Source organism: Eupeodes corollae, chromosome 1 (genome assembly GCF_945859685.1).
Source record: "Eupeodes corollae chromosome 1, idEupCoro1.1, whole genome shotgun sequence".
In the NCBI taxonomy this organism is placed as follows: domain Eukaryota; kingdom Metazoa; phylum Arthropoda; class Insecta; order Diptera; family Syrphidae; genus Eupeodes; species Eupeodes corollae.
Window position 1 is genome coordinate 219,294,600 of NC_079147.1, and position 27,198 is coordinate 219,321,797.

The 27,198-nt window shown below is 33.4% G+C and overlaps 1 protein-coding gene across 5 annotated transcripts in view; it reads right to left on the reverse strand.

Annotated features, from left to right (window-relative positions):
- LOC129943401 (optomotor-blind protein-like) overlaps positions 1-27,198 on the reverse strand; it is a 164,673-nt gene that overhangs the window by 66,444 nt on the left and 71,031 nt on the right. For 3 of the 5 annotated variants that reach the window (XM_056052820.1, XM_056052824.1, XM_056052825.1), the window contains exons 2-3: positions 23,278-23,391; positions 20,038-20,191 (exon numbers count right to left, since the gene is read on the reverse strand). In XM_056052820.1, the coding sequence (XP_055908795.1) occupies positions 20,038-20,191; positions 23,278-23,391 (268 nt within the window). Of the gene's footprint in view, positions 1-20,028; positions 20,192-23,277; positions 23,392-27,198 lie in introns of all 5 variants that reach the window. The other 2 variants (XM_056052821.1, XM_056052823.1) reach the window with 1 other exon arrangement.

Sequence of the window (27,198 nt, forward strand, 5' to 3'; positions counted from 1 at the left end):
AAACAGTCGAGAACAGACAAAAACCAAAAATAAAAGAAGAAGAATGCCTTTTGTGGTTTGATATGATGCTCAGCGGCTTATTAACCATTATTGTCACACAATCCCCATTGATCGCGGCTACACATTCTATGAGGGAGGGTATATGCCTACCTTTACCTACGAATATTCCATTTCAAAAACGGTTCGGGGTTCTCTAGAAATTCTTTATTATTATTTCGGTGGTAATAACAGAGATTATGATCGTGCTCTGCACTAAGATACAAAACACATTATACCTTCATACAGATACTCCTTGATAGATAAGTTTGATGAAACGTGGCGTGGGTTAAAAGTTAGAAGCAAATCGTGACAAACGCAGTTAGCGCCATCTAATTTGTTCATTTACAAAATTTTTAGATATCCCTCGTTTCTATCAAAAAGTCAAGTGCGTGATCATAAAGCGAATGACAATATTTTTGATACACCTATACAAAACACACCAAAAGATACAAATTCATATACATATGTAATAGATACATATTTTGTTTTTGAATCAATCAACTGATTGCATACTAATTTGCGTAGATGTCTCGGTTATTCAAAAAGCCCTATAAACATCATCAAGAAGAAGAAATGCTTGGCGCCACATAAAATGTGAAAATGTAAACTATCTACCTGCAACAAAATGAAATGTACCTTTTTATTGCAGTGTGTGGAGGCGCGCACGTCAGCTGCTTTTGTGTGTTTCCAAATAATTCATTAATATTTTCGGATAATAATTATGACTTTGAGGTACAAAATAGCCCTTTTTGGAATGACCCTATAATAATCATTGCATCATAAAAACCATCTTTGTGTATGGTGTAGAACCCTTGAGGCACATATAGTCATCATATATACCTGTGTGTGCAGCATGATCATGATCGTCCGCCAGTGTCTGTCTCTGTTGTGTGTATTAGTGCTCGAGGACCCTCTGGCTAATTTAACAGCCCATCAAGGAAACAGGCACGAAAAACAAACATTGGTAATTTGAAAAACAACAAAAGTAATAATAATAAATCCATGGCTTGTTAAAGTGCACGCAGAATTTCAAGGGGGTTGTTCGGAGGTAAATATACGAGAATATAATATCTACAGTATACATACATATCTCTATCGGCAGTAAAATTATTGTTGGTATAAATAATGATTTAAATGGTCGTTAATCATTTAAACACCCTCTGCGTTTAGAGTCTCACAAGAAGAGGAGATAGAAAAAAAAACTAAATAGAATTTTAGTAGCTTCTATCGAAAAGTCTGTCTTCGAAGGTTAATGCGAGTTGAATATACCTACCTGAGGTTTATTATTATTAAAGAAAAACAAAAAGAACAACTTTTGAGATGTTAGAAAGTATCTAATATTAAATGCTATTAAGAAGTAGAAATAAGTTTTTTTGTTTTTTAATAACATATGGTTGGAACGTATTTATGAGAAACTCGGTACTAAAACTGACGAACTTGAGAATTTGACAGAAATTACATATATGGACAATTTGATTTCTTTTCTTATAGTCGTATACTTTTGTTGCCCACCCTCTTGCTGAAGAAATTATTTACGTATCTATCGAAACGTTAAAACCTGGAACTAATAATATTTTTCAAATTTTAACAAGATTTACAGTAACGTCAACAAAAATTTATACCAAACAAGTCTGTCTTTTTGGTAAAAAATTATCGTAGGAAAGTCTGATTTTACACGTATAAAAATACAAACTTTTCACTGCAGATACTATTAGAAGCATAGGTTCCCACTGCGGATAGAATTTTGACATTTGCTCGAGTCTCGAATATAAATGTCAATACAATTGATAACTCATGGTATCTAAAAGGCATGTTCGTAGAGTATTGTAGGTACATAGTTAATGTTTGGCATTTTTTATTTTTTATTGAGAGCTTACTTTGTCTTGTCTCTTGTGTTTTAGTGTTTGCTGCACTTGTTGAGATTTCACGTTTTTACGCTGCATTTCTGTCGTGTTGGTTTTATAGAAAGCTGTGCAACCTCTCGTAAGCCAATGCGTTTTTGAAGCAGCGACATTAAGTCTTTAAGTTTTCTTATTTTAGCAACTTAAATTTACTTGAGATTTCGCACAATAGCTTATTATACCTTACCTAAGGTTTTCGGAACTCCGTATCAATGGTAGAACGAATATATTTATTTATCTACTTATTTATTTATTCGTCTTAAAAGTTACACACCCTATTTAGACTTATAATTATACATAACATGAAACTAAAATACATAATTGACTTATAGCATTATAACAAATTTAAAAATGTATATAGGATTATACTTAGCATAGCTAGAACTGTGTTTAGGAACATTTAAAAAATCGCAGTCACGAGAGCGCAAGTTCCTAGAAGGGGCATAAATAAAAAACATAGATATAACAGTACAATATTCAAAATGTGGTCGGACGAGACTAGAAAAGAGCTTTTATTGTATAGGAGTCTTCGAAATCTTTTGAATTTCGAAAAACAAACCCTAGTAAAGAGTTTGCTTTTGAGATCGCATGGTCTATATGATTTGAGAAATTTGAAATTATCAAGTCTTTGTTAAATGTCGTTTTCAAGTTTATAATTCTAATTTAATGGACTGTGATTTTCAGAAAATGTCACAACGCTACATTTCTTATTGTTAAAGTAAAGCCCACTGATATTACACCATTTATTTTAATTATTTAAATCATTTATAATTTGTTTTGCACCGTTAAGTGAATTTATGGAACTGAATAAGTTGTTAATAGAAATGATAAAAAGAAGTGGTCCAAGGGGACAACCTTGAGGAACACCCGAAAAATTTATAATTTCCTTATTATCAATTTTCACCACCTGTTTTCTACATATTAAATAGCTCTTTATCCACATTAGGAGCTGAGAGTGAAATCCATATATCTCTAGTTTTTATAAAAGACCACTATGTTGAACGCGGTCGAAAGCCTTTAAAAAATTAGTGTAAATAGTGTCAACGCATTTCCATCTGTGATAGACATAAATATTGACAAATTTGTAGTAGTGTATCTACTTTTTAAGAAACCATGTTGGCAAACTGCAATGTTATTGTGAATAAGATTATACAATCTGTTTTTTACTACAGCTTCGAAAACCCTTAGGAATTAACTGCAGTTTTGCAATTGGTCTGTAATTTTCAATCGAATTTTGTACCTGATTTATGAAGGGGAGTTATTATAGAGTATTTCCATTCATTTAAGAACTCACCATTACTTAAAGAAACGTTAAATATTATACAAAGTGGTGCAGCAAGTATATTAGCACAAGTATTTAAAAGAATAGGTGGAATATTGTCTGGTGAAAAAGACAAACTTTTTTTTCAAGAAATAAAAGTCCTTGTAAGACATCGTCTACAGATAACTGCAAATTGCCACGACCAACCATACGATCTGAATATATTGTGTTAGCATAGTCTAAATTTAGATTAATAAAATTAGATTGAAAAAACGACTCGAAGTTATTGCAAATTGTATTAATACTTTGGACAACACAGTTAAGTTTCTTTTCGTGTTAATAAATGACCAAAAACTCTGAAGGTTTTTCTTAATATTCGATTCAAGAGACGAGATGTATTGCTTGTATAAACATTTTTTAAAAAAAGTATACTCCCTTATAAATTGTTTGAACTGTTCATTTAAAAGTTTTTTAAAAGAGTTTTTAATTTTATTAAGTTTATTCATTACATTTTTCAGTCTTGATATACTTTTGTTGAACCAAATAGGTTTATTTGAACTTTTAAATACAATTTTTGTTAGTAACGTAAGAAAAAACTGCTGAATCTAAAATGTTCCGAAAACAGAGTAAAAGCTTGTTTAGTATCTTTACAGCTTTTTTAAAATCATACAAATGTAAATTATTTTTCGATTTAGATTCATTTAAAATGGAAAAATTAAAAACTGCATTGTGATGAATGCTATTTTCTAACATTTTAAAAGATGGTTCATTACATTGAGTTTCAAGGCAATTATCAATACTAATTAAATCCAAAATACGACCAAACCGAATTAGAAATATTGTTGATTTGATACATGTTTATTGTTTAAGGCTGATAAACTATCAATAACATTATATTCATAATTTTTTGACAACATAATAAAAAAACATTTGCTTTTCATCGTCTGAGAATTTCCAATTAATATTAGGGAAGTTAAAATCACCAATAACTACAAAATAAGACTGATACAAAAGAGTTTGAGATGAAAGTGGGATATATAATACGAAAATATATAAATGAATACATTTAAAAGATTGAAAAAAAAGATCTACACAAACAATATATTTCAGAATAAAAGCTTAGGAGTAGCTTGGTAAGTTGTCAAAAAAGATAATGATATACAAATTAAAATCTTACTTAAAATCCAATCTTTTTAAAAAAATATTTTTTAAACTGAAAAAAAATGCATTTTTGTTTTTGTAAACTGACTCGATTAAGTTGTTTTGTTGTACTCTCCACGCGATGATCTACACATAGCAAGACCTTAGTCTACGAACGAACCTCTTGCCTTAAATTCTTATTTCATTCAGCTTCAATTTACAAATTGGAAAACATTAGAACAAATCTTCCGAATTTTAAGCCCTGTTGTCCAACACAATTAGTTAGATTTTTATGTAAAAAGAATTGCTGAGAGGAATAAGTATTGAGATATTAGAACTTAGCACTTCTATTTATAGGTTATAACCTTAATCAGTCTTAGATTTACAACATACAACATAAGACTGTCAACATTGAGCTCATGAACAAGAAAAAGAACGCTTGTTAATGTCAAATAAGCCGCTTGGCATATAATGTCCCATTAGTGTCAAAGTTCTGTAAAAGCGAGCTTAGCCAAACTCCAAAAAGGAGTGCAAAAACTGCACAGTAAATCAGGAGCAAGTTCTCTATCGGAGAGATTTTAGAAAGCGCACGTATCTTACCAACAACTTCACAAACTGGGGACAAAAGTAGCCAACGAAAGTACCCTTTTAACCAGGACCATAAGGCCATATTAATAAGTATAGAATAATAGTATAAGTAATTTTTCACTTATGAATTCCTCTATTTTGTTTTCTTCAAGTTAGTCAGAAAATACCTTTAGTATATGTAAACTGGTTACCGCCTATCAGACTTCAATGAAACCATTCAAAGCTAAACAGTCGGAATTAAGTATAATTTAACAAGCACCATCGCATAAAGGACTACCACACACTTTTTAATACAAACAATACAGACAAAAAAATCCACCTTTAAGCGTGCTTGCGGTATTTAAAAGACATTTTTCAAAGACTCAAACATTTGATGTAAAGATGATGAAAAAAAGAATAACTTCACCCAAAGTTAGATTTCTTTTTATATTCCTAGACAACAAGAAGGCATATTTTCCCCAATTTTATTCCTGGAATGCCAGATATTACATTCTTCTTAAAATTCTTAATATTAAATATATAGAATAAAACGTTCTTCTCGTGTAAAGGAATCTTTTTGCCAAAAGACGAACAAGAAAAAAAATCAAACACCACGAAGTTCACAACAACTTCCAAGTAAACAAAAACCCGACTTTGACTATCATAAACATCTTCCCACTTCTCCGTGCCACATGTAGAAGAATATAGATTTCTTTTTCTTATTAATATAATTTGAAAATTTCCTTATCAGAAGTGCTCCCCTTTGGGTTTCAACTTGAAATTACATGCCAATGAACACGAAATAGAATTAAATTCGTTGGCCCTTATTTAATTTTTGTTTTTTTTTCTTGCTCGGTTCTTTTTGGCCGTATACCTTGTAACCTTTTGTATATCGGTGCTAAAATTGTTCAACACCCCCAGGCGTCATTGACTTGAAAGCTTCCCCCGTCTACCAAAAATTCATCACCAAGTGAAATTAATGGCCCATAGTTGGTTTTTATTACATTTTAACCAGGATAATTAGATTCATGTTTAACACACCAACTTCGTCTCAGGTATTGGTGGGTAGATATGTCGGTAAAGTGGGTAGGTAGGTTTTGAGTAAGTATAGCATTAAATATATTATGTTAATTAGATTTTTGTCACGACCGCGGTGTCGACCAACGACAAACCTTCGACAATTGACTGACGGGAGTGGTCGCGTTTCCACCTTCAATCGCACACCACTGAAAAACTTGAATAATAGGTATGAAATGGTCGAAAAAGAAATCCCTTACAATCCTGTTACAGACTTCTTGATGTGTAATGTGATGATTGCCCAGAGCCCAGATTATATAGATCAGGCTTTTGAAGATACCGATTTGGTCCTTGTATTTTTTCTAACTTCTCATATAAAGGAGTCTTCAAGAAGTCTATTCGGCGGAAAATATCCTAACCGCATTGTCCTTTGTCATACGTAAACGTAAACCACCCGCTACTGTTTTCTTGAGATCCTTTCTTTTCTATTCTTCTTGTTCTATATTTTTTACCTGCCTAAGTTGAGTTTTCTCTTATCTTTTGTGTCCTGGACTGATGGATAAATTTTCGTTTATGATTTGTCGTCGCTTTTGTTGTCCTTTTCGGCAAACCAAAGTATGACACAAAAGATTGCAATTTATAGTGCGGTTTATCTTAGAGGATGATAATTTTGCGATTAGCCTGATTTTTTCTCTGTTGTCTATGTACTCATTGAAGCCTGCAAGCCACTTTGTCGTGGCTGATGCTGATGGTCTCTATTTCAATGGTGCGGATGCGGTTCAGGATCACCGTCTCTTCTCAACTAAAAACTCAGCAGGATGTTTGTTAGGGCGCTAGGGTTTCTGTTTGCCTTTGTTTCAATTATTATAACAGACATTGGAAATTGATGTACCTTTATCGTCTACCTGTGCTACTGCTGGCTCTTGGCGGACCTTTCCCTTTCTATCTCTGGATGAAGAAGAGTATATATCTTAATGTGATCGGAATGAGTGCAAACTATAACAAGGATCTATGATGTACATCTATACCCAAACCTCGTAATGCCATTCCTATCCACAGAGGGAGGGAGGATTGGATATATAATAAATTTGTCTTCTCATCTGTCGAGTGATGAAGGGCCTTTTCCTTTGTCCCTATTGTCAAGATTAGAAGATGTTTTGAGATAAACATAAGGAGGAGGGAGAACCTATAATGTCGATAAAGAAGGCACAAAGTAAATGTCTGGCCTCTTGAATGTGCATTGATAGGGGTATTAAAATAAATTTTTGATCTTTAAGAAAGACCTTATAAATATGAGCATTGTCGGATACTCCTTTAACAACATTAAAAAAAAAGGGTGATCCTGATCATCTAATCATTTAGTTTTTATCATAGGAAGTGCTTGTAAATTCATATATGTAGACAGATGGTTCAAAGAGTTGTTGTTAATTTAAAAGATAGGACACAATTTTGAATTTATCATTATATTATATTATAATCAATTTTGTATTCTAGATTGGCGAAACTGGTTTAAGATTATAATCTTTAGTCAAAATTCACCAGACAGTTTTTATTTTAAGATTATAATAAACATTTAAACAAATACTCAAATGACAGTTTTAAACAAATTAAGACATTTACGATTGTTTAAAATACAACACTAACCAGTTTGGTAAGCTATTTCATAAATATTGAATTCCATAAAAGGTGTTAACCTCTTGAGTCTTATTTTTAAATAAACTCATACATTTTTTCCGAAGTTTTTTTGAGATTTATAGCGCCCAATTTTGCTACCACAAAATTTTACAAGGAAACTTTTCTATATAAAAATTGTGAGCCTTGGGAGGCTAGTAGTGAGCTCCTTAAAAAAAGTTTTGAAAAAGAACCAACAAATTGAAAGAATTGGAGTTTCCATTTGTGAAAGAATTGGAGTTTCCATTTGTGAAAGAATTGGAGTTCTCATATTTGGGCAATATGTTTGAAATCACTAGGAGCAATTAGGAAATTAAGATAGGATTAAAAAGGAGAGTCTGTACATTTTAAAGAATGAGATATATTGTACCACATTCGTGTAGTGCGGCTAACAGAAAAATATCTGTACTTAACAGCTCGCCCGAAATGTGGCTCAAAAAATATGAAGAGAAAGATAATACTACATAGACAGATCATTGCAACGCAAGTTTTTGGCTCTACGAAAAATTGATGAATAATCCTCAGGTTTACAAAAGTGCACAAGTGCTAAGAAAATTTTTTTTTTTTAAATCAGCTAAAAACTAACTTCACAATTTATGTACACGAGTGATTGTAAAAAAAAAGTTGATTTAAATTTGTATACAATCGGTTAAAGTCTTTAGGTTTCTTTGGGGAATATTACAGTTGAGAGACAAAAGGTGCAGAAATTGAATATTTCCATTTATTTATTTAACAATAACAGGCAACGGCCTAGTCACTGATAAAGATTCGGTTTCCATCGATCACCGAAATCAAGCATCGGTGAGCGAGGTTTGTAGACAGATGTGGGACACTCTCGAAATTTAATGCGTGCTTCTCATCTGTCCTTCTGTCTTTCATTAATGTCTTGTGTTGTTATCACCTTACATAGTCTAGTCGCTCAAGGTGCTGTGTTTTCCACTCTGTACACTTATGTGCTGAGTAATGCGTAATGTAATGTAATGCATTTAACAATAAACACAAAACATAAATATGTAAGAAGGTCTGCTCTCAAAACTCAGCATATCAATACGTTTTAGTTTTTGCTGAAATGGTGGAAATTTGCTGAACAAATGTTATAAACAAGAGGACCAGAAAATTGTTTCGATCCAACCAAGAATAGAATTAGTCCTATTAGTTATTGAGTTAATGTGTTGAGAAATTTTCAACTTTTCATAGAATAACACAGGAAGGATAGACATATCATTTACAGAGAGCTTCCTCGTAAAGCTCATAGTTTGACACTTATTAACGTTTCAAAGCATACAGCAACGAACATACGAATCAAAAAACCAGTTGACACAATTCCAATTCTTCACAATCAAAAGAACTTGCAGAAACAGTTTTGTAACATCGTCGTCGGCATAAATGATGCACTTGGAGACGCCAAATAGTTTATAAAAGGAAAAATGAGAATAGGGCCTAAATGACTACCTTGTGGAATTCCAGATTTAATAATATTAAACTTGTTTAATTCCCAACTATTGAAAAGTGAATAAATAAGATTAAAGCTATTTTACGGAAGCTTTATTTATTTTAAAAGCAGAATTCGATGTAAAAGTTATAAAAAGCTAGATATTAAGTTTGCAGTATTGTCATTATTAATACCAAGGTTCATATCAGTCAAGTAATTTAAAGACTTCAAAAGATGATACAGTTTTTCGAAACTTAAGCAGCAAATTGCGGGTTCAAGCTTAAAACCAAATCAATTATTATTGATGTTAAGAAAGGAGATTACAAAATTGAACTTGCCTTTGTTTTTTGAAACTTTCACTTAGGTGTTATTATTATATTTTCAATTTTCAAAAAGACGAATCACACGTTCATTATTATTTTGCTTTTTTGGAAATAATTAAATGAAGGACATAGGAAAATCCAGTATAAATCATTTTTAGACCACAACCATGAGCAATTTTGAAAACTGAACGTTAATTTCGCATTTAAATTAACAAAACACTGAACAAAAAGTTATGTACTTTAAAAACTGAGGCACACAAACAGAATTCATTATATTTTCACGTTTCAGTTAGTTGCATGATTTTATACAAAAATAAAATCTGCATAAATTTAGAACAAAACTCCTCCTTAAAGACGTCAACGTGTGGCGTCTTAAGTGTAACACTCAATCAACAACAACAAAAAAAGGACATCCTTATAATAATAAATATCGATTGCTAACTAGAAAAAAAAAGAAAAAACTCTGGGCAATTATTATTATGAGCTTGAGCATCATACTCTACATATCTTTTTTGATCTCAACGAGGCATAAAATTCGAAGGATATACCAAGTACGTTATATTGTTAATTTTGGTCCGCCACTCAACAAAGTAAGTCCTTTTGCACTAGAAACCACCTAGGTTTGGATTCTCTATACATTTTATATATGTATTTAAAAAGTACGAATATATTTGTGTGTATGTAAGTTTGAATCACTCTCTTACGAAATTCTTCATGCGCAAAGAACAACGTCAAGGACTTCATATATACGTCCTTATATTTGGTTAAATTTAATTCATGTCCTTTCGTCGACGTCCTGGTCTTGTGTCAGGAAATATTTTGGTCGTCTCTAGCTCAATCTATACCTACGATCTATATGTAACATACCTACTTTCGGATAGCATAAAGCTATCATCTGCATCGACGGGAATACAAGATGACACAATTAAAATGGAAACACGCTTGGATGAGCTAAACATATGTGGTATAAAAGGTTTCTGCACAAGTACGACGATACGATATATGTTATATGTACAAGTGTAGGTAGAAGACGTGTGTCCCAAAAAAGGACATTCACCATGCTTTACGTACACCTTAAAGGAACACACAAGAGTCTATTACACATTTGAGAACCAATTCAAATAGAAAATCAAAGAACTACTCCTGTTCCAGCACTTGGGACTTAAGATACATACGTATGCGATAAGTTCATACATATATCTAATAAATGTAGGTAAGATACGGTAACGTATAGTATATATTTTTTGGGGTTGTGTCCATTTCTTGTGGGTATATATTACATATTATATTATGGGGCAAGCTTTCTGGGACCGATCCCACGATAGGACAGGACGACATCATGAAGAAGAATAAGTGAAGATGGCAGTTAGGGTAATTTATTTCAACTCCTTCTCTTGTTTTTCACTATCCTATCTTCCTCAATACGTACACTACACAGTGTCTATGAATTATTAAAACTTTGTTATTTCGTTTCAAGAACATCATGTTTCTACCACAGAACAACCAGAACGAAGATGTTAACATCAAAGAAACACGCAAGTACAACTTTTTGCACCAAATTTTGAACTCTACACAATAAATTAAGAATTTAATTTGTAAGAAAAAAGAAAGGAGTTGACTAAAAAAGCACCATCAAGAAATGCCAAATGTTACTTTATCGAATTCGTATCGGGACTAAGAATTACTTTTTCACGTCACGTATGCCAAAAAATATTACTTAAAAGTTTAAAAATTCTTCAATAAACTAAAACTTTATTTAACTAACCCTTTTTAAACCTTTTCAGTGTCAGTATTTGACTCTTCTTAAAGAAAAATTCAATGTAACAGAAATCAGTTGCTGTTGACAGTCTATGGCAGCCATGTTGTTTTAGTGACGTCTGTCAAATTATCGTTATGTTTTCAGATACTTACGCCAATTTATGAGCATTAATTTGAAAAAGAACGGTAATATTTTTCAAATGGTTTTTTTTCGTTCGAATTTTTGATCAGCAAACATCTTGCTAAACATATTTTTTTGAACACTCGATCGGTCTTTGTTCTCATTTTCACTAAAGAGATTAATACTAGAATGATATTTAAGATATCTTAAGTTTTAAAAATAAAACAAATGCAAAAACAGAACTGAGTTAGAAATTCACATTCTTGAGGTCAATGAATTGTATCCAGTATCCAAAATTGATCTCAACCACTTTCCTGTAAGTGCGAATATTACGGCAGAATTGTTTAAAGGGTAACTGCAACTGGGTATGTTGACAGAGCATTGTTTATTGAAGTGTCAATAAAGCACCAAAAGAAAGAAAGGAGTTTCAGTTTTAACTTTATCATCGTCATTTTGAAGTTCATATTTTTACTGCATCATAAAAAAGCCTTCACAATAAACTGATAAATTTAAAAAGTTCAATAACTAGTTTCTAGATAATTTTGAAAGCAATAAGCATCAATAGAAAACTCAGTTAAGCGGAACTTACACACATCATAATCTTATAAGTCAAAGAATAATCTTAAAAATAAAAGGCACAGAGTGGCGGCGGCGGCGCCAGATTCTTTCCTATGTTTGTTTATTTACGATGCAATTTTTCAAAAAAGATTCCATTTCATCTTTCTTTTTGTTTTTTTTTTTTTTGAATGTCGGTTCTTGATGGTTAACCTGCCATCACTAGTCGTCTTAATGGTCGTTGAAAATTCATAAAAGTGTGTTGACATCTTTCTAAATGGTATTTATCTTAATTTCTTAGCTTAGCTACTTGTTGTTTATCTCAAACCAACCATTGACAAGACCGTTCGGTGAATATCACAGAAATAATATGTCGGAAAATACATCACGGTGAAGTGTTTTTTTATTTGTCAAGTTGTTATAAATATATGCATACAGATGATGAATGTGAAGTGGAGTGCTAATGCTAAGGCAGTAGCTAAATTAAAGGTGTTTTGTTGGCACCTTTAAAATCTACTCTTACCGAAAAAGACTGCGAGAAGAGATTTAAAGTAAATACCATATTTTTAGAACTTTTTAGACATCTTAGAATTTGAGATTGGAATACTTCTTTATGAACAACAACAACGTCTTATTTACTTTAAGACAAAACAAAAATAGGTAATGAATTTGATACGATTTGGGGATAATGCAGTAGCTAGGTTGAGATGTTTGCTAAGGTAAATGTTATACTTCCGCTTTCATAAGACTTATAATCCTACTTTAGAATAGAACAATGTCCCCATTTAATGATTTTTTTTTCGTTTTCGTCCAAAAAAATACACACATGCCTACAAATACATACAAACATATAGGTATATGAATGAACGTTATGAGAAAGATATAAGACCATGATTTTCTATGCTCGTATTTTTTTTTAAATTCTTCAAATATTTACAAACGCTTTGTAAGCCGACGATGTTTGTCATTTAAAACAGTAGGCATAGGCATACTCTACGCATATCATAATTCCATTCAAGGTTTGTTTTGTTTACACGAGCATATTTTAGGGTAAGGGGAAGAGTTAAGCGCAGTGTTTGGAGGTATAGAGTGATTTTGAATGAGATTTAAGTGAATTTTATTGTTTGTTAATTTGTTTTACGGTAAATAAGTTGAATTTCAGGTTTAAATAACTTTAAATAACTGTGTCGAGTTTATCGAATACATTTTATTTTTTTTTTGTTAAACAAAGTTACCATAAATATTGACCTTTAGTATAAACTGTTTTACTTAAAGAACTACATTTTCAAGCTCACTTTGAACTTGTTTGCAAATCTGTATTGAGTCGTTTAATTTTCCGGTATTTTAAATAACTTTAAAAGAAAAACCAACTCAACTAAATTCCAGGTAAAAACAAAAAAACATAGTAACCATATATTTTATTTAAATAACTTAATTCTTAAGCTCACTTTGAACTTATTTTCAAATTTGTATTGAGCTCAAAAGCTATTGAGCTGTCGTTGCCTTTTCCACATATTTTAAATAACTATTTCAACTCAACTGTAAAAGAAAACCGACTCAACTAATGTGTTAAAAAACTTTAATCGAAAATAAGATAATTGAATAAGCTGAAATTTGGAAATTGCAATAGTTTTAATAAGTGTGTCTTTAGAAAAATCCCAAAGCTTTCGAAAAATTGCAGTTAAAAACAAAAAAACAAAGTAACCATATATTTTGTTTTTGACCTTTAGTATAAACTTTTTTACTTAGATAACTAAATTCTTAAGCTCACTTTGAACTTATTTGCAAATCTGTATTGAGCTCAAAAGCTATTGATTTCACTCTGTTGTTTCCTTTTCCACATATTTTAAATAACTATTTCAACTCAACTGTATAAGAAAACCGACTCAACTAATGTGTTAACAAATCTTAATCGAAAATTGGATTATTAATTAAGCTGAGATTTGGAAAATGCAATTCGTTTAATAAGAGTGTCATTAGAAAAATACCAAAGCTTTCGAAAAATTCCAGTTAAAAACAAAAAACAATTTTTTTTCTGTTTCAAAAGTTTTGGTATTAAAACTTTTATTTGAACAATTACTTTCTTCGTGAAACCTACTAAGCTGAGCTATATCATTTAATTTATTTTGCACCTTACATGTCTTGACTTAAGACTTTCGTAATGTAACACGGAAAAATATCAGTAAAACATACTGGGGCAAGGTAAAAGATAATCATATTACTTCAACTGTCTTATTTGGGCTTTAATAAATGTAGTTTTTTTTTACTTAAGCAATAAAACATTGTTTTTTTTAGATGTGATGGTAAAATATCAATTTAATTTCTGGATGTCTTCCCATTCCGGAGTAAATTTTCAATGTTTCTCGATGATTTTTTATAAAAGTTCTTCTTTTTCCAGTTTCTGGAATTTACAACTTGGTCGATGAGCAATCTATAAACATATGAACATTTTCAGGAGTTAGTTAAGCTTCTGGAAATTGTGAATATATTATATAGGGTGCAAAATTTATACAGAAACTGTTTATTTCTATTCCTTTCTTGATAATCCATTTTAAAAAATTGAACAAACAGAAGCAAAACGAGATCTTATTACCACAAACGTATGTTTTCTTTTGTTATTGGCATATTTCTGTGTGTTGAAAAATAGAAAGATACTTATATCTATGTATATCTGATGTACAAAAGCCCGTTTTTTTTGAAGATCATCCATATCACATAATCATCCCTTATGCACTTAAGGATAATTTTTTGAGATGCTTTGCTTAGATGATTTTTCTTTTCACACATTTTATTAATATCGGTTGCGTGCAGGAGATTTTTATTTTAAGGGCAGTTTTTGTGGTGCAACTAAATTAATGGTGCACACGGGACATTTGGTGGTGTTGTACAATACGAACATGAAGGAAAGTTCAACGCACATGGGTTGGCCTTTCGTGTTTTTATTTTTGTTGTTGTTTTTCTACATTCTCTTGGAATATTCAACTTCAACAAAACATTTTTTTTCTTCATTTTAAAGGGGTGCGAATAATATAAAAATGTAGAACACGAATATAATGTTGTTTTTTTTTTTCAACACACAAATCCCTTAGAATATTTAGATATACATATGTCCTTAAAGTCCTTAACAAAATGGATGTGTGGTTGTATTTTTAATGCACGCGGGAAAAGGGATGAGAAAAGTAGAAAAAGAATATGGCTGACTTTCGTTTTTATTAATGGTTGTTGCTCTTGGTGGTAGATAGATAGATAGATATATTTTTTACGCACTTAAAAGTGCGCCATAAATAAATGTGTGATTTCACACGAACAGGGTGATACTTAAAATTTAAAAAAAAAAACACAATTTAACTGGAAATTGTTCTGTAAATATCCTCGTAATATATAACAAATAGAATTAACGTAACGGTGTAAGTTTTTGTTTAGAAAACGGCCAGTAATTGACATTAAGTATGTTTTTAAAATAAGACTTACAAGAGGTTATTGGAGATACACCTTCCAAGAATTTCAAGGTTTAAGTCTAGTTGATGCAAGAGCCACTTATGGAGGGTTATAAATGTGGTTAATTTATTTTTTAGCGAGAGTAGACAGAATTGAGTTTTCGACGCATTGAATTTTACTCGACTTTTGATTCCCCATTCAAAAATGCTGCCTGGGTCAGAATTTAATTAACTTATCATAAATTTTTGTTAAAGATCAACATTCGAAGAGCAGGGTTGTGAATATAAAAACGAATATAAAAAGATAGAGCATTATCGTCAATGAAACAGACAGATATCAGTAAAAACGACGAAAAAGAGTGTCGGAGACAGAACAGAGTCCTGGGGCACGCCAGTTCTTATTTTATTTTTCTCAGATAAGAATCCAACTAGAAAGTTAATTTCTAATCCAACAAAAGAGGGATTCGTCCAAACCAAAGGCAAACATTTTCTATAAAAGAGCCTGATGCCAAGCTTTATGAAATGCTTTTGAAATATCAAGTGCAAGTGTAAAGATTTGTTTCACTATTCGGTGAGAAAAGTATAGACGTTGTATTTTATATACCAATAAGCATTGCAATGGAGTTTAAATATATTAAGTATTATTATAATATTGTTCTATTTTTATCATAATCTCAGAACCTAAATAAAAGCTTTAAACTATCATTTATGTTAATTTGTGAATAAACTAAAAAATTAATACTTTTACCTTTCAAATTGTAGACATTTTGACATTTGTTTTTTTTTTACTCTTTTAGTGGCAAACCTGAAGGTTACGTTTGTACACCTCTTAAACTGTTTATCACTATGTTACTTTTCTCTTGATGAATTTTCAAAACAAACACTTACAATTGCTTCCTAATCTTAACTTCCTATGATCTTGACAGTATTTGAAAAATACGTGCATAGTTCAAGTCATTTATTTGCATTCCAGCAATTTGCAACTTCAACAATATCTTCATACATGAAAGATTTCTTCGTCTATCGATGCTGACGCATGATCATCGTTGTTAATCTTATTGCGGATGCGACTTAAGCGCGCAATTCTATGAGGTTCTTAAAATTCACTTAATAATCTTCTGCTGGCAATGCATAGCGAAGGGAGGGAGGTGTACCTACGCTTTTTCCTAAAACTTTGTTTTAATTTGCGTCCCAATAGTCACATATATAGCGGTATGATATTATATGCAATGTACATATAGGTACCCTCGTATAACCATCATCATCGCCATCGCATCAAGAGACTCCCAGTGTGTTTCCCATATTTCCATAAAGTTAATTCTGCTTTTGATCTTAAGCCGCCTTCTCGTTGGAGTATCTGCGCGGCTTAACCGATTGCCACTCAGTCACGGCTTACGGCAGTGCAGCAGCATCACCATCTCCAAGCCGTTTATCGTCGCGTCGTCGTCGTAGTCCTATAGTCGTCATCACCGCCGCGCCGCTGTGCATTTAAAAGGCCGCCAAATATGAGTAAAGCGGACCGCGCACGACGATAAAAATGAAGTAAGATGAAAGTAATGTACTTACTTACAAATTTATTTATTGATGATCATCGGTTGGCGGCGATTGCACTATCCGCCATCAAGCCGGCTGTGCTGATGCTGGATGCTGAAATTGGCTAATATCGGAATCGAGCAACAGCAGCAGCAGCAGCAACAACGAGGTAGGTAGGTAGATAGGCATAGGTATATTCTCATATCTAACTACTAAAGTTGGCCAATGTATCTTTTTGCGTTTTTATTGGAACGACTTTTGCTGATTGCGCGTTCGAATCTGCGCGCTCGCACGCTACTACCAGCGGGGGGCGGGTGGATCGGTTAAATATGTTGATCGGCGCTCGAAGGTGCCATTCGCACTGTTCACCCTCTCTGCTTATGTACATTTTTGTTGCTAGAACGGAACCTTTTGAAAGCAGCCGACTTACTTTGTGGGAATTCCGGTAAGCCGGCCCAAGTCGAAACCGCCGACGACATGTGAGTGGGCAGAAATATAGCTAACCACTTGTTTGATATACCGGGCGGCTCGGCTGGCCAGTCTACCGGCCGGCTCGGCGTGGCACTTCGAGAGGTATAATCTATCGATTTATTTACGATGGCGCTGGCGTGCTACGTGTGTGTTCTAGCCGCTTAACTCTTTGGCTGAGGACTCTTATACATTCGACGACATGTACCTATGCAATAACTGTGAAATAGATTGAGGCAAAAACTGCCACTTTAAGTGTCAGTCTATATTGATTGGTGACTCCGCCTATATTAGCGCTCCCGAACATAAGAATTTTCCACAAATTATAGGCATTTCATAGTCCGCTTTGACATGAGTCCTTATAAATACACACACAAAGAGAACTTTGACCGCACGTTATCAGTATGACCTATACTTTAAGTCATGTATGTGTCTTTGTTGTGCGATGGTATACATATGTATATATAGGACGAGGTGAAGGGTCGCTGGTTTCCCAACTCAAATATCTGCGCCCATCAATAATGAGGGTAATTTATACATTTTTTGTTGTTGTTGTTATTTTGTCATGTTGCCAAAGGCATTTGATGTGAGTTCTCGCACCTGACGGATATTGAATTAAAATTATTTTTTTTTCTATATCCAGGGACTAAAGGTTTACATGTACGACAATAGTTCGACTTGAAGGGGATGTCTTCATTCAAAAAAGGTATCAGTGGTTTGAGCTGAAAAATCTGTTGAAAGTAACTATAAAAGGCTATAAACCTATAATTTTCATTACCTACTTAACCATATGCTCCAGACTTCGAAGTTTAAATTGCACATTTACGCACGATAAGGACTTTTAAAAAGTCTTTACATGTCAAAATATGTCAAACCTCTTTCTTTTTGTTTTTATAATTTGACAGATTGTAGGTTTGCAAAAACTTTTATTTCAAAAATTCTATAAAAGAACAAAGTTTGAGTGAGGTGGAGTTTATAAAGTCATAATTCATATTGACTTAGTTCAATGAAGGCAGCAAGTTTTTAAATCAAAAACAAGTAATTTTTTAAACGCCTTAAATAAATAATATAGGTTGCGCAACAATCCGTAGAGAACTAGAGCCTAGTGACTTACAACTCTCAACCATTCTTGCGTGCAAATTATTTCAGGAATGAAGGGGCTCTAACGATTTTATAAAGAATCCGAACGGCAAATTTGAGAAAGTACGATTTATGACAATTACTACTCTTGGAGGAAGTCAATAGTTGTATTAAACAAATTCCTATTTTTGACAGTTGAGGTTTTTGAAATATTTGAACGGTGCTGCAACCGTATCCGTGAAAGCTATTTGGCTGATTTCATTTTCCATTGCTAAAGGCATTCTTTTCTCTTTGCAATGAAATAAACACCTATCGATTTCTCCCGAAAAAAACTCGATTTTTTAAAATATCAAAATGAAACCTCTTATTGGTATTATTAAGTATAGTCTTAAGCCACTTTGAAAAAACTGTTCTTTATGTTCATTATAATTGAAGGGCTTGAAGATCACTGTAAACGAGAATACTTTAAGTTATTCATGACAATTTTAAACTGTCAAGATGATTTTCAAACACAAAGAATCATAGGAGTTCTCTTTATTCATAAGCGGACATACTTCCAAAAGACCTATTATACGATCAAAGGTTATATCTATCCATTATGAACTCTTATAGATGGCCTAATCCTCTAAAATGACCTAAAAACAAGTGCATTTATCTACGTCAAACTCCTTCTAATCTCAATAAAAAAAAGACTTATTTAAAACAATTAATTTATACATCAAAGCAAATATTTTGCCAATGGCGAAGAAGATTTCCAAACGAATCCACCAAGGCAGGGGCCAAACGTTTTCCTTTTTATTTAACATACAAAGTTGACACTAAGTCTGAGATTAAATAAAATTGTTGCTGCAAAAGATTTGTCTTTTAATGATTTTATATTTTTAGATTATGTAGTTTATTCCGACACTTTTATTCAAACAATATAATATATGATTTATTTATCAAGATGTAAAGACCTAGTAATTTTTTTTGTACTAAAATTATACACATTCGAATAAATATCAACCCACCTTCCTGTGTAGCGTGTATAGGTGGAATGTGTAGATGTATGCTCTATCAACCAACATCATTTTAATTAATTAATAAAATTTGAATTTAAAACCTCTTAAAAATGATATTATTGGCACTGACATAATTATGTTTAAATATAAATTAACATAATTTTATCAATCAAATATTCATTGTTTCGATTTCGATGACGATTAAGTTTATGCGACAACACACGATTTAAAATATTATTATTATGAATAACAATTGTTATTTGAAAAACAAAAGATAACGTTTTTTTTATAGTGAGAAAAAGAGAGTTCTAAATAATCTAGATATGCGGATGGAATGGGGTTTAAATGTTTTTTTAATAGAAACACTAAAAATTGACATTGAAAATAATTTTAAAAATAAACTAATTTCCCCCCCTTAAGCTAAGAAAATATAAATTTATGTTTTAAAATTCTAAAATGCTACATTAAAAAAATTTGAGCCGATAAAAAATTTTCTCAAATTGAATTTTATCACAAAAATTGTAATTTTTACAAAGCAAAAGAAAGAAAAATTCACAAAATAAACAAAACTTTAATAATAATTTAGAAGATTGAACAAACTACATAATTATCAATTCATTTGGAAAAAATTCAAAATTGAGAAAATTTCTTATATAATTTTGGCTTTTTCTGTTTTTCAAAAATGAAAATGTTTTAAAATTTTCAATTAACAGATAAAACGTACAGTACTTACAAATCCATGTTTATCACTAATATTATTTGTTAGTTTCAACTTATGAAATGAGACGACTTTTTGCATCCATTGCTCACCGGTTGTTGGTGAGTCCGGATGGATGTACATTCGTTTTGGCATTTCTGGATCAGCTTTACCAGCTACCATCCAACGACTGGAAAGAAATGGATAAAATTAATTAAAGATATTATCATTCAAGTTTAATTTTCTTTTTAATTATTGTTATAGCTATCATTGGTTTTTATCATTGAAAGCAATCATTGGAGTATATTTGATAGGTTAGTTATAGGTTTCATTGAATATTTCTGTCATTGGACACAAAGTTCCTGATTGGAATGAAGAATTTCCTGAATTAAATCAAGCATTGAAAGTAAGTAAAAATGCAAAGAGAATGGATTATGATCAGAAATGTGAAACTAACACTCAGCTGTTTATTGAAAACGATTTTATTATTAAACTAAAAGAAAATTTCTGGCTTAGATAATGTAATTTTTACTAGAAACAAATCTACAGCTTATCAGCTTTTTTCCGACACCAAACATTTGTTTTATAATTAGCGAACACTAAAAGGGTTTTGTATACCATTAATATGCCAAATTCAGAGTTCGGGCATTGGGAAAAGAGGGAAGGGTTGGATAGGAGGTGTTGGTGTACATCGATTTTGAATTCCTGAACATTGCAATAATAGGGAAAGAAAGAGCGTGGCATGGCATTCCACATTCGCGTTGTACATCTAAAAAATTAGTCTCTGTACTTCATAGTGCGACTGAAGTTGGGCTCAAGGGTAAACTGATGGGAATGCCTAGCGGATATCACGGATAAGTTGTTTAAGGGGAGGCATGGAACGGGCTATTTCACTAGAGCATAGTCCTTTAAAATATCGGTAAAAAAGCGTTAGACAAGAAACTGAATCACGATGTTCGAGTGACGTAATCGAGTTGATGATAATCATGTCACCAATCAATTTAAAAGCTCTTCTTTGAATAGTGTCCAAGAGACTACTTACAAAAGTTACTGGAGCACTAGCCCAGAGATGAGAGGTATTTTCAAGTGTCAGACGTATATATGTAGATTTTGTTGATTGTAGACAGATCAGACGTAGGGACAAAATTCTTCCATTTCCTCAAAAAGCCTAGAAATCTTGCGTCATTTTTGGTGACATTTCGAATATGATCGCTGCACAAAAGGTGGTTGCTGATGCACATTTCAAGGATGTCTTTATTTTCAGTTTCGTTGATGCAAGTGCCACTAATAGATAGTGGTAAGAAGAGTATATCTCGCTTTGACGATACAAGACAGCATTGGTTTTTCAAAGCATTAAATTAAACACGGTTTTTTATTCCCCATTGTACAATGCTGTGTAGATCGGAATTTATTGAGCTAATCATATTTTGAGGTTGCAGTTCCACATCCGAAGAGGAGGGTTGTGACTTGTGAGCCTAAAAACGAATTTGAAAAGCTAAGAGAGCTATCGTCTGCGAAACAATGTATTGGATTAAAAGTAGCAGACAGGATATCATTAATAAAAATGATAAGAGTGTTGGAGATAGAACAGAGCCCTGGGGCACACCACCATTTATTTTATGAATTTCAGACTTGAATCCATACAAAAGAACTTGTATAGAGCAGTTCGAAAGATAATTTCTAATCCAACGAAGAGGAGATTCGTCAATACCAAAAGCACGCATTTTCGATAAAAGAGCAAGATGCTAAAGTCTGGCATCTTGCCTTTAAAATATCAAGTGTAATAATCTTACTTTCTCCAAAAAGATTTGTTCCACTGTTCGGTGAGATGAACCATGATATCACCAGTGGACCTATTGCTACGAAAGCCGTATTGACTGTCATTAAGAAGCTTTCGTTCCTCAACCCATAATTAATTATCGTTTCCATGACCTTACAAACAAATAACAAATTTGACTTTTTTTACTCGCTTTTAAATCTTGAAATGAAATTGCCAATCTTAATAATACCAAAAAAAACACCAAATATATTCAGATGAAATTTGAAATTTGTAATATAGAAAGGAAACTTTAACTTTATAGCTTATAAAAAAGAGCGAGTTGAACTTAGTTTGAAAGAATGCCAAATATCTATAAGTTCTTGTTAACTTTGCACTTAGACTTGCACTTCATACAAATCTAAAAAAAGACACGATATTTAGAATTTTGAAAAAATCTACAGGTCTGTTACTCAAAGTGAAACCAGTTTCAAACCGTAATCTCATCTTTCACAATGGCATCCAGCTGTTATAAGTATTTTTAACAAGTCCACAGAAGTGAAGTATTAAGCTAAAAGTGAACTAAACAATAGAAATCAAACGTAATAGTCTAATTGCTTTATATTTAGCTGGGATATCACAACCAGCGATTGTTCGTGAGCTCAAACACATAACTTGTTGAAATTATGCTCTTTGCATCGAAAAACAGCAGCATCACCTTCAGCAGCAGTCTTAGGCGAAATACCAGTCAAATAACTAAGGAACTAAAAGCTTCCGATAGCAGCATTCGACATAAATTGAAAAATAAGCTTAAAGTCAAGCTTTAGAAGTTCCAAAAAGGCTTTAAAACCTAAGCAGAAAGAAGTTAGAAGGTTGGCCGACAACATCGTGTTTCCCGACGAGAAAATGTTCACAATAAAACTTCCAAAGCGAAAGAGTTTACTCAACAAACCGTTCATACAAACATTTGATTGAGTGGTTGGCCACTAGACAGCAGCCCCATCAAAAGAAATAGTATTATCGGTAAAATGCTCATTAGGGTGCTTTAAAGCCATGGGTAGACAAAATTTCAACAAGACCCTTTACCATCTCACAATTCGCCAAGGAATCAAGAGTGATTGAAAAACAACGTTCCGAAATTTATTTCGAAAACACAATGGCTCTCGAATTTAACAGATGCGAATCCTATCTAGCGAATATTCTCTCTAGGCCATTTTGGAAAGCAAATTTCGAACTAAAAACAAAACACTAGCCTCGAAATGCTGAAGAAAGTCACTGTCAATGAATGTTCGTTCTTTTCGTTTTTTGACTGTCAAAAGGCAGTAGAATTTAATACATCGGTAAATTGAATGTATGGCCTTTAAGATAGGTAACACTTCGACCCTGTTAACTTCAGTAAAATATTTAGGTATGTTTAACAACGACTTAGTTCGATTAAATTTTGTGTGAAGGCCGAAATGGTTATCAAAGATGTTAATTTCTGTGAACTTCTTTGAATTATATGTGCTTAAATTACTCACCTATTATGAAACTTATATCGATAATCATCAGCAGCAACAATGTCTAACAGTAAAATATATTTCGCCTTTGCATCCAGTCCCGAAACCCGAAATTTCATTTGTGGAAACATTTGTCTGTAATTAAAAGAAAAGAAAACTAATTTTAATAATTTCCAATACGTTAACATATTTTTAATTATATTTATAGAAAAAAAAATCAAATTTTAAATGATCCAGAAAAACAAATCTGACAGATATTATAGATATGCATCCACCTAAAACAAATATACACCCAAACTTAATCATTATTCAACTCATCGTCGTCGTTGTCCGTCACTCTACTGCTGATGCTGCATCGTTGTCGTTGTCTCAATTGATTGTTTTCCATGGGCGGTTGCGGGCATTTCCCACCCATATAATTATCATAATATTGGCCCCTATATCTCGTCGAAACGAAACGAAGCGCCGTCGGTCGTGGCAGCCAGCTCAGCGTAGCCGCCGCCACCACCGCTGCAACGAACGCCACCGCACAGATTTCATTTGTCCAATTTGTTGGTGAAGAGAAAAGCGCTCCAATTGCCTCATCTCCATCACCAAAAGCAACAACAGCAACAACAAAAACTAAAACCAGCAAATATGAAAATTATATCTTTGGGCCTACAATCACTCAATCTTAAACCAACAACGCGTACTACATGATCGCGTCAGTGCGGCCGGCGGCGCAGCGCGGCGATCGGTGGCGGCAATGTCCAGGTCATGAATCAAATTTAACGAACGGACGTCGTCTACCGTCCATTCGTCTGTCTGTCTGTCCGTCTAAACGGAAGAATCGAACAAGAACAAAATAAAAAAAAGTCTTAACTACGAGAAAAAATCAGAACATGATGAGTTCAGGGCGCGCAAAGTACGGAAAAAGTGTGGACTTACTCCCCATCACCTCTTGCCCCACCCACCTGTTCGAAATCTTGGGATCAGATGAAGAAGGCACTTCTCGTTGTTGATACTCTACCATTATGAAAAATTCTTTACTTCGATATTATTGAAGACTTGGCGCCAGTTAGCTCCCCATTTCATTGTCCAACGTATAAACTAAAACTCCTCCAGTATCTATAGAGCTGCGAGAGATTTTTTGACGTCGTCGCGTCGTCGTTGGTCGCCAAGGGAAAGGGGGAAAGCGAAAGCAAACGGGAAGCCATTGGGAATGGATGGGATTCAAAGAGGAAGCTACCTAACTGCCCATTACCATATCCCTCTCTTTCACTCTCGCTCTACGATCCGCCGCCTTCGACCCCGAGTCGCGCAGCCGCGAAGGATCCCGTGAAGTCATGATGTTGATGATGCTGCTCGAAATAGTTGGCGCAGCCACACGCGCTTCTTTTTGCTGTTTTACAACAACTTCGTCAGTGGCCTCATTTCCACAGAGACGCCAGACACCACACCACACACCACACCATCATCATCATCAGCTCGCTACGAATCGAGTTCTGTTCGTTTAGCAAATCGGCAAAGGGTAACCCACCTTTAACACGTCTCGTCGTCGCGCGATCGTCTGCTTTCCAGTTCTGATGATGAAGGTATCTTTTTAACACTCTCTATGCCTCCAGATATTGCGCGACTGATGCACTTGGGCAAGGACCAGAATTTTTGTTTTTCTGTTCCATTTGTTTGTTTGTTCTTCTTGATGTTTGTGACGATTTTCGTTCACAATTTTTGGCCAAAAAAAGTTTGAAACTTCATTCCTATTGAGAGTAAGACTACTCTAAGGCTTGTTACCAATTCGCAAGAGGAATGTGCTGTGCTGCTCCTGATGGATTCTGCGTTGCTGCTGGACACAACACAACACAACATAGCAGATAATCATTTTTTGAAATGTCTTGTCTTACATTGAGGAATGAGTGTAGAGTGAGGATTTCTTTCGTGTTTATAACTTTTTTGTGTTCGTTTTATTATTGTCCAGCAAAATATCTCTGTCGATCACGACAATGATGATGATGATGATGAGAACTGATGATGGGTCTGGTCTGGTCTCTGGTCTGATGGTAGTTCAACTTGCCTTGCTATAGCCATCAATGTGGCGACAGCCAGAACTGGAGAAGGCAACGGCAACGGCAACATTGTCCAAGAACATGTACCTACCCAGGCAAGAAGAATATCAAAAAAATAAAGTAACCAAAAAGCACAAACTTTACGAGCGTAGAAGTTGATAATTCGATGATGTGGTATAATGCGGACGTTTATTCATTAATTATTGGTTGTGCTGCTAACAAAATCGAAAATATTTCCTGTGGAGAGTTAAAAGCTGTTTGTTTTTTTTCTGTCGGATCTGTTTTTCGACAGCAGTTTTGTGGGATTTTAATGATGGAAAAGGTCCTTTTTGAGCCCGTCATAAAAGTTTGATTTGGATGTTGTGTTTCTTCATTTATTTGGAAGATGATAGATGGAAATGAGAGTTGCTGTTGACACTTTTCAAATTTGGAATTTGAAAAATTTTACCAGCAAGACTTAAAGAGAAGGTTTGTTACTTACATAATATTGAATAATATATTAAAACGCTAAAGTTGCCAGGAAACAACTTCTAACTTCCAAGTTTTAAGTGAATTTTTGCATTACTCGAGATCCTAAGTCTAGTAAAACACTATTTGATCAATCGCAATAAAGAAATATTGAATCCAATAACTTCGCTTTGTTCAGTAAACTTTGTGTTTAAGGTCTTCTATACAAATCTTCTAAGTTGTATATCTCACTCTGTCATCGATTTAAAAGGCTACCAAATACAATTCTATAAGTTTATTAACCTCAATTGATGTTATCTGTCTAAACAAATCTTCAGATAATTACTCAAATCTATTCAAAACTAGTTGTGCTCTGTGGCGGTGGCGGCAGCGGCTTGATGACGTCCAGGTCAAAAATATGAAGACTGAGAAAAACAAGGGTCATCTTCGTTTCATGTATGATATGTTTTTTTTAAGAGAGATTCACCCAAGTTCCATTATATATGTTCAAGCCCAGAGAAAATAGAAATGACAGGCACTTATCTGAATTGAATGGCGATCTTGTGATTTATGATCTTGACAAAATACAAAGAGTGCGGTGATGAAATTTTGGTTGATTAGAAGCAATAAATAATTTAATTCTTGACGGCAAAGTGACAATTTTAATGAATTGGTCGTCGTCTTCAAGTTGAGTAAACAAACAGATCATAATGAATAAATACACATAAGAATGATGACGAAAAAGAAGGAAGATTATAATTAGTGTGATAACAACAATCTATTGGCAATGTTGACATTTTTCCATTGACCTTTTTTTGGTTTTTTGTTTGTGATCAAAAAGAGCGACTTTGGTAGACACATTTCAGGAGCAATGAAACATTAAAAAAGAAGAAGGCATGTATTATGTTTAGAAATATCATTAACATTATTTGAGCGAATAAAAAAAATGTAAGCAGTCTCCTAACGACGGAAAGAAAGCCAAGCAAACAAACAGCTAAAGGTTTTTAGGCAATTGTAGGTTTAAACTTTTTCTTTAAGGTAAACGAACATGTTGACAAATATATGCGTAATACTTAACATTTCGTCTAGAAATGCGAATGATGTTAGTTTTCAGCTAAAAAACCCTCACTTACTTGCTTACTTAGGTCCTCAGACCTGTTTAGTTCATTAAGAACCAATTAAGGGGCAAAGGGCATCTACTACGCCTACGCGCCATCGTGTACGGTTTTCGGAGATGTGTTTCAGCTCCGTCCAACTCTTGTTTAGTGACGCTGATCCCGCCTCGACTGTCCTGCGCCATATGCTTCTCGGTCGTCCAGCTCTTCTTCCTTTGCTTGGCCTGCAATGCAGTCGTCCAATCCATTGCCACTTACGTCTTCGTATTATAGATTCTACAGGTTCCTGACCTATCCTTCTATGAAGGACCTCATTTGATATACGGTTTGGTCAG